The 8754-nt window shown below is 52.9% G+C and overlaps 1 protein-coding gene across 3 annotated transcripts in view; it reads left to right on the forward strand.

Annotated features, from left to right (window-relative positions):
* The window catches only part of LOC149306124 (protein MTSS 2-like), a 31057-nt gene extending 27329 nt beyond the window's left edge, over window positions 1-3728 (forward strand). For all 3 annotated transcript variants that reach the window (XM_089476729.1, XM_089476730.1, XM_089476731.1), the window contains 3 exons: window positions 1371-1547; window positions 2006-2171; window positions 2433-3728. In XM_089476729.1, the coding sequence (XP_089332855.1) occupies window positions 1371-1547; window positions 2006-2171; window positions 2433-3223 (1134 nt within the window). In that variant the 3' untranslated portion in view covers window positions 3224-3728. The remainder of the gene's footprint in view (window positions 1-1370; window positions 1548-2005; window positions 2172-2432) is intronic.
* Window positions 3729-8754: the final 5026 nt, after the last annotated feature.

Raw genomic sequence — 8754 nt, forward strand, 5'->3', positions numbered from 1 at the left:
GGAAGTGGGTTGTGCAGGGAAAGGGCACCACTGACCGAAGGATTCTCAGCAGTTCTCCAGATGTTTTGTGCAACCTCTCAGCAGCCACAGGATTTCTGTAGGCTGAAGGTCCAAACGCCTGGGAGGCTTGCATGGGGGACTCACTGTGTCTGGACCAGTGGTTCTTCTCAACCTTTGGCTCTCTCGCAGATGGGTTTGGACATCTTCAGCTCCCAAAAGCCCCAGCTGGTATGGGCCTGTCGTTGGGGATTCTGGGACCTGACGTCCAGAATGCCTGGAGGAAGGTGAAAGGGTGAGAGCCGCTGGTCTTCCTGGACATCTTGACAACAGTGGGGTGGACTCTGCTTTGCCCTCAGGCCCCAGGAAGGACTCCTGCTCCAACCTCTAACCAGCTGTCCTTGCCAATCCATCTGGATAGTTCTGAGCTGGACAGAACCCCATGCGGAAAGCGGTGCCTGACATTCCTGGCTCAGCACAGCCCTTCTGCCTCTGCTCCCCCAAAAAGCACATATTTAAGCCCAGCAGGGAGTAGGTTGGCTTTTACTTGGGCCTTGTTTTTGTTTGGGCAGACCAACTTCCAAGACAATTCTTCTTAGAGGGCTTCACAAGAGAGCCTTTGCTTGGCTCCTGTGCCACGGTTTAGCTTTGAAAGAGGGCCCTTGTACAATTGCAGAGTGCACTTCCCATAGTACTGGAGAGATGATGAACAGAATGCCCTGGATTGTAGTCAACATGGTCTTGATACTGGTTCTTACATCAGTATTTACCAGGATGTGGCGGGAAGCGGCATGGGTCCAGTAGGGGCACTTACTGGGGGCCCAGCCCACTTCTGGTTGAATGGCAGCTCAGCTGGTGCTAGACCTGATCCCATCCTTGTCTCAGCAACAGCCTTGCTCCCAGTCAACTCAGAGCAGCTGCAGGAGGAAGAGTCTTAAAGTCGGGTCTGGAGTCACTGCAGCAATGGGCCCCCTACCACTTCAGTTCTCCAGCTTCTACGGCTGGCACCCCCCTCCCCCCCACTTCCGGCATCCAGACAAGTACCCCCACTTTTTCAAAGGCGCAGGCCCTGGGAAGACCTGGGACTCGTACAATCTCTCTTGACAGTCCAGCATCTCTAAGTGTTTTAAGTGATGGTGGGGAATAGCACCATCAGTTGTCAGCCCAACAAGGCAAAATGGTTTACGCACCATTTTGTGCGATCTTGGCAAGAGACCCCCTGTCTGTTCTGTGATGCTCTCATGCCAGTCTCCCCTCCTCTGACCCTCCTATCCATGCCCCCCACCCCTGCCCTCTCCAGCCCTGGCACCTCCTGGTGGCGGTGCCGAGTCCCCAACAGCGCCATCCTACCGGGCTCCTCTTGGCTTTTTCAGGACTGGTCCAAGACAAGCCTCTATGAGCAGCCGGTGGCCAACACCCTGCAGCGTCGGAAGGACCGCGTGGACCATGTGCGCGAGACAGAGCTGGGCTCCTCACCGCTGGTGTACCCAGGCCTGAGCTTGGAGGAAGGGCATCGCCCACGTATGTCCCCGGCCTCCATCGCCGCCAAGGTACGGAAACCCCCAAGGAATGCTGGGACACAGCTTGGGCTGGAGGGCCCTGGCCAATGGTGCTCTTGGCTTGTGTGCCCAGGAGCTCCAAGGCCCCATTGGCTCTGTGACAGCCTAGCTCAGCTGGGGAATGTGGGCTGCAGACACCACTGTACTGCGCAAGTCTTCAGAATGGCGCAAGGCAGCAAAGGAAAGTTCTACCTATCATTCTTAGATTAGTAGGCTTCTTTAATGTGCAAGGTGGGAGAAAAGCCTCCTAAAATCAGGGAGCAAACTAAAGCTGAATTCCTAAAGCAAATGAATTCCATGGGGCTTGAGGCTTAATGTGTGCACACCTGCTGCTGAGCTTAGCTACCTGTCTTTGCTTGCCGTTGGTGTCGGGGTGGGGGGATTGGCCTGGCTTTGCCTGAGGCTGGCTACTTTGTCCATGCCCTCTTGTCTCTGCTTCTCCCGGTCAGCATGGGGAAGAGGTGTCCCCAGCCGCCAGTGACCTGGCCATGGTGCTGACCCGAGGCCTCAGCCTGGAGCACCAGAAGAGCAGCCGGGACTCTCTGCAGTACTCCAGCGGCTACAGCACCCAGACCACCACCCCCTCCTGCTCCGAGGACACCATCCCCTCCCAAGGTAGCCTGGTCTTTGAACCGAGCGGTGCATCTGGGTGGGATTGTGGGGGAGAGTGAGGGGACTATGGGAAGAAGAAAAGGAAGCCCCCGGCCACCTTTTTTTATTATAGTCCATCTACACCTAAGAATTATGTTTGGAATTACTCTTTTCAAAGCTTAGTTCATGCATGGAACAGAACCAGAAAGTCTCAGAAGACAACTCTGGTTTATTTAAAACACATGCATAACACCAAACTTACTTTAAAATCTGCCCCCTCTTCAGGGTCCGACTACGACTGCTATTCGGTGAACGGGGACATTGAAGGGGAAAGCCAGAGTGAGTTTGACAAGTCCTCCACCATCCCTCGCAACAGCAACATTGCCCAGAATTACCGGCGCATGATCCAGACGAAGCGGCCTGCCTCAACTGCCGGCCTACCTACTGGTACCACCTCGCCTGCTGGCGCACCCCCTGGCGTGGCCACCATCCGCCGCACGCCTTCTACCAAGCCCACAGTCCGCCGGACCCTTTCCAACGCTGGCCCAATTCCTATCCGGCCGCCCATTGTCCCTGTCAAGACCCCTACGGTGCCGGACTCCCCAGGCTACACCGGCCCCACTCGGGTGGGCAGCGAGGAGTGCGTGTTTTATGCTGACGATGCCTCTGCCAATGCCATGGACTATGCCAAGGCCTCCCCTAAGCGACTGAGCCTGCCCAACACCGCATGGGGCAGCAGTGGCAGTGCGAGTGCCATGGAGATTTCAGTGTACGCAGGCACAGGAAAGCACCTCTCCACTGAGGAGGAAGAGCAGCAACTGGCTGCCAACCGGCACAGCCTGGTGGAGAAGATAGGCGAGCTGGTGGCCAGTGCCCATGCACTGGGCGAGGGCCAGTTCCCCTTCCCCACGGCCCTGTCTCACACTCCGGGTCCCGGTCCTGGGGAGGAGACGCCCAGCCCTCCGCCCGCGGCCTCCGATGACCCTCCCACTGAAGACATGCTGGTGGCCATTCGGCGCGGGGTGCGCCTCCGCAGGACCATCACCAATGACAGGTCGGCCCCGCGTTTTTTGTGATAAAGCCGGGTTCCCCACCTCCTGCTCAAAGTGGACCCCCACCTGCGGTTGGAGAGCAGCACCGCGTCAGGATGGGGCCGAGAGGAATAGAAGAAAATTGCTGAGCTGCAGGAGGCAAAGAAGAAGCCACTTTATGGAGATAGCATCCAAGCGTAGTTTTACAGAGGACACTAAACTTTAAAAACATCTTTGCTAACCAACTTGTGACTTGGCACTGACCTAGTTTTGGACCCTGTTTTCTACGGTCGTTTTCTCCCGCTGTCTGCCAGGGCTCCTTCCCTGCCTGCACCTTGCTGACCCACACAGGTCAGTTGCCACCCCCGACCCCATCTCCCCACACTCCAAATGCTAGAGAGGGGCCATCTTGCCTTCCTGTCTGTGTCTCTGTGTGTGAAAGCCAGGACTGGATTGAGCAACGACATCCATGGCATCACCCCCCCCCCAAAAAAAAAAACACACCCACATGCGGGCTGCAACTTCTACAGACTGCTCGCTTCCCCTTCCCTCGACTGGATGAGACCACAAGTCCCTTCAGTCCTCTACTGGGTCCTTCTTGCCCTTGTCTTCTCCCTCTCTATCTATCTCATCAATGCTTTTCTGTTTTTCTGTCTTTCGTAAGGGCTGCTTCAGCGGAAGGCTGCACACGTAGTCACCCCAACGAAACAGCTGAAAGTCAGCCCCTGTTGCAAGGGGGGGGGTCTGCAATGCACTCTTGGGGCAAAGGTGATAGAAGGGAGGCTCAGAGAATGGGTTCCTGAGCGGGAAGAGTCTGGGCTCCCCGTGCCATCATGCATAGTGCTGCTCCAAAGCAAAGGCCCAGGTGTTGGCTCTGGAGGCTGATAGGATGGTGTGGGGATATCTGAAACAAGGATTTGTGACTCCAAGGTCTGTTAGCAGTTGTGGAAGAAGCCAAGGAAAGGTTTCACCTTTCAAGGCTGCCTCATTGTCTGGCTTGGGTCTTTTCTGAGAGCCATGCCCCTGGCATCCTTGCTCTGGCAGAGGGAGCAGGCTTGGCAGCATTGGAGCTGTACTGGGGCGTCTCTGGAATGTGCACAGTGAAGGAACGTCCAAATGTGTGCGAGGGTTTATGGGGATGATGCATCTGTGGAGAGCGGCCTTGGAGATTTGCAGACTGGGAGGAACAGAATTGCCAAGAGCACAGGGCCTGGGAGCATTGGCCTAACTGGCCAGAGATCATGCATTGCAAAGGGAGAGTCTCAGGACTGAGAAGGATTCCCAGGTGGATTCCCTGCTGGGTCAGGAGGACCAAAGGGCTGACTCCATAGAAAGCAGCTTCCTGGGCTCCTTTTCCAATGCTCACACCTTGAACAGTTAAGACTAGGACTAAGCCCCAAACAGTGCCCTCCATTCACACTTGGTGGTATCCATAGAAAGTACTGATGCTGAAACGTGTCAATACTTGCAAGGGACATGTTGAAGGGGATCGGAAGTGTCTGCAGTCAGGTAATTGCAGAGAGCGAGAGAGAGCACCATTGGAAGGGCAGCCAGCTGAGCCAGAGGGCCAATGCCAAAAGCCTTCAGTGGCACGGTCTGCCAAGGTGCATGAGTGGTTGGCATGGGGCTCCCATATGGGCGAATCTTGGGGGGATGTGATGGTCGCATCCTCCCTTCCTCCTTCACGCGGAAGAGGCAGAAAGTGGTGCTGGGGGGGGGGGCAGCATAGGATGACTGGGAGATTTTGGGTTTTAGCTCATCATTGCTCCCTGCTTGGCCTGTTTCCTCTGTCTTGGGAGTGGAAGAGGCATGCCTTGAGCACGCAGCAGAGCCACGGACAGCGATGGAAAGAAACCAGGCCCTGCTTGCCATCCCTGGGACTGACAGCTTAGCACTAAATGAGAAGCCCAAAAAGTGGGAGGAGATTGGGGGGGGGGGGGAATCCTGGTATGGATGGAGATAGTTGCAAAACCAAGATGGTTCAAAGTTTTAGTGCCCATGGGTCAGGTGACAGAAACATTTTTGCACGTTTTGGGTTTCACGTGTTGGGACTTTTTCTTGCCAAAGTCATTTGCACAATGAACACTGTTCTTGCACAGAGAACTGCATTTTGCACAAAGGACCACAATGTTTTCTGCACAAAAACATTTTTGTGCAAATGAAAATTTCACAGTAACGCCTGAAATGTGAAAAAACAAATCTCTTGGTGGCTGACCATTTTTTCTCACAAAGGACAAGGAAATGTGTGGACACATTTCCTTGTCCTTCCTGGGCCACAGGGAGCCTTTGCTTGGCCAGCAGGTGGCCTCCAAAGGGGCTGCCTGAGCCTCTCTGCTGGACACAGTTTGTGGAATGGCCACCCTGATCCTCGGTTTGGGCCACCCTTCCAGGCCTCTTATGCTGAGGGTAGGCCTTCACAGAAAAGGGCAAGCGGGCCCTGAGCTACTTGCTGTGTCCTGTCAGTTGGTCTCATCCCTCTTTTGCTTCCATTAGTGTTCTGGTCTGGAACATCCTCATCTGTTTTATTATCTGGCAAAGAGCTATTATTTGGGCAAAGGTTATGCTGAAGGTAAAAAAGAGTTTGCTTAAGTTAAGCTTCAGGTCTTGTTCTTCTGGGAGAAAAATGGGAAAGGAATCCACTGCAGTAATAAGGAAAGGCAGAGTTGTGGGTTTTTGGGGCTCTGTGGTCATGTTCTAGAAGAGTTTATCCCTGATGTTTTTGCCAGCATCTGCGCTTGGCACCTTCAGGCAGAGGATGGACAGAGGGCTCAAGCTGAGCTTTTAGTCTCTCTGGGGCCCATGTGAATGCCCCAAATTCTCCTTGGGATGGCACAGGGAGGCCAGTCCTCTGTTGGCAAGAGGAAAGTGTTGATGGGAGAGAGGCTGGAGGAAGTCTGCAGCTGGAGATGGCGATGGAAGGCATGTGGCACAGAGGAAGCAAGATGGAGGGGAGAGTGGGCCTTTCCCTGCGCGATCAACTCGGAAGGTGCCATGGCTTCCTGCCTTGCTGAGGGAAGGAAGACTGTGCTGGGCCGGGTCAGTCTTCTGTTGGGTTTTGGAGGATGGGTGGCCAGTCTGATGGAGGTGGTGGGGTGGCATCCCCCTGACCACCCTTTGGCACTTTGGCAAAGAAGCGAGGGAGATGGAAACCAAGCCAAGCACCCGCCGGCTTTATGCCCGTTGGACCCAGCCAACCTGGCCACAGTGTGAAGGCTGCTGTGCGTTGCAAAAAGGAGCTTCTGGGCATCATTTTAGCCCACACATACTCTCTCTTCTGACTCCCCATGTTTTATCCAACTGCAGGGTTTTTGCATGTTGTAGAGCACTCGTTTTTGGCAAGGGCTTCTCTCCATTGCGTCCTGTGGGTTTAGGAAACGTGGCGGTGGTTTCTTTAGGGTGGTGGAGCTGGGGGGCTGCCAGAGAGCCAAGGGAGGCTTGCAAGAGGGGCACAAGACTTGCGCCAAAGGCCTTGGGAAAGCACAACTCCGACAGCTGCTTCTGCCTCCCTTTCCCGCTTGTGGGCTCCCTTCTCCTGTCTGAACTGTGCGCAGCAGAGCCCCCTGACGTTGTACATAGCGCCACAGCCGTGTCCTCCGAACCCAGTCGCGTACGTATGCGTGTGTGTGTGTGTGTCAGGTGTACCTCTTATACTGTGGTAATGATTATTTAGTTCCGACGTCTCAGCCCTCCTGTGGGTGCCATGCCTCCATTCCTGCCATGACCGGAAACGGCATTGACGGCGTGCGTGACAAACATTTGCATTTTGCTTTTTATTTTTCGTTGTTTTTTTGTACAGAGGGAAAAACAAACCCTTTAAAATGTCTTTCAACTGATGTAACTATTCTGGTGCTGTTAACTTGTTCCTCCTTTTTACTCTCTCCTCCTCTAATTTATTTTCTCTAGCAGTCCGAACTATCCTGGCCTTTTCCACAACTGTCTTTCTTAAAAACAAAATAATAATGATTTCCCCTCCTGCCTTCATTTTAAAATAGTCACTGCTACAAGTAACAAATGCACTGTGAAGACTCCAGTATTAATAAAAGTTGTACTGTACTTAATACAAAGTGGTCCTTCTCCAATGGCGCTCTCTTCACTTCTTGCTTGCTTGTTCCCTTGCAAAGCTGCAGTGTCTCTCCCCAGATCTGCTTAACTCTTAAAACATAAACTCTGACCACCAAAGTAATTTGTTTAGCTCTCTTCTGGAAATGATAGCACTTAACCCAAGAGTCCCCCTTTTCAACAGGGAAAAATTGTTTAAAATACCCACATTTCTATGACAATTTGCATTCTGTGGCATTTGCTTTTTTGGCATGAATCCACTTGCAACCAGGAAATCCTATTGAAAGAAGTCCATAAACCTGGGTCATGTCAGTTGTGGCAGGAGCAGAGATTACCTGGCCTTGGCTTGACTAAAACACTTCCAAGGGAGATGGCCATGGAGCCCAACTGGGCAAGGGAATGGTAAGGGGACACATCGCAATTTCCCAGTTAAATGGGGGTTGTGTTCCTCTAAGCTGTAGCCCAGCCCTTGGTAAGGATCCCCTAGAAGCCACCAGCCGCCTCCTCCGATGATGGAAAAGAAAAGGCTTTTTAGAGCCAACAAATGGAAAGAACTGAGGACTGCATCCAAACTACCATCATTTTTTGCTGCCTGCCTCTGGGCCAGGATAGGATGGAATCGGTTTGTGCGGATTCCTCCTGTTGCCATCCCACTGAACGTGGCCCAAAACATTTTAAACAAGCAAGCTTTCTTTGAATAGTCATACCTTTTTAAAAAGAGAACTGGGAGCACTCTCATTCCCCCAGGAGTAACAGCCTTTTTAAAGAAGGTCAAAAGCTAGGACTTATACTGTTTTCCGTAATTCAAGAAGGGGATTTTTGTCTCGAGCCACATAACCCCTCGTGTGCCTGGGAAACGCGGCCACACAGACCTAGAGAAATCTTCACTGCACCAGAGGTTGGGGAGACAGAAATGGCTGTCCCAGAACCAAGCAGGGCACAGAGGCAGAAAACCCTGTGTGCGTCTGAGCTCACAAGGTTTGCAATGAGAGGAAAGCGCCAAGAACTTAAAAGCATTCTGTTTCCTGCAGGGAAGGCCACTTCAGCCTTTCCAGGAGATTGCGCTCAACCTGCTGCCAAGGCAGACAGTCCGGTGGCAAAAAACGCTGAGCATAAGATGCCAAAAGAGAGGCAGATGTGGCCCTGAGCGCCCTGCAGTTAAGCAGAAGGAAAAGGCAGCCTCTTGGTTTCAAGGAGACAAAATGCTCGCTCTCGAGTCTTGGCATCTTCACATTATGCACAGCTGAAGTCTCGGCTTTCCTCTGGGGCCAAAGAGACCGAAAGAGTGTTCAGACACACTTGGCCAGTTAAAAATAATGTGGGAAAAGTCAGGGCCGTGATCTTTTCTTACTGCACACTTCTTTTGCGCTTTTGGTAAAAATTCAGCCGGCATCAGATTAGGTCTTGACTAATACTTGGCTGTTTTTACAACCTTTGCTACCCATTCTCCTTCCAACAAGGCCAGGCAGCCACCAGAAGTAGGAGAGAAACCTGCCTTGCGCAAGGCCTTTTCCCAC

This window comes from Sceloporus occidentalis, unplaced genomic scaffold (assembly GCF_023333645.1).
Source record: "Sceloporus occidentalis isolate IW3139 unplaced genomic scaffold, rSceOcc1.0.p SCAF_10, whole genome shotgun sequence".
Lineage (NCBI taxonomy): Eukaryota > Metazoa > Chordata > Lepidosauria > Squamata > Phrynosomatidae > Sceloporus > Sceloporus occidentalis.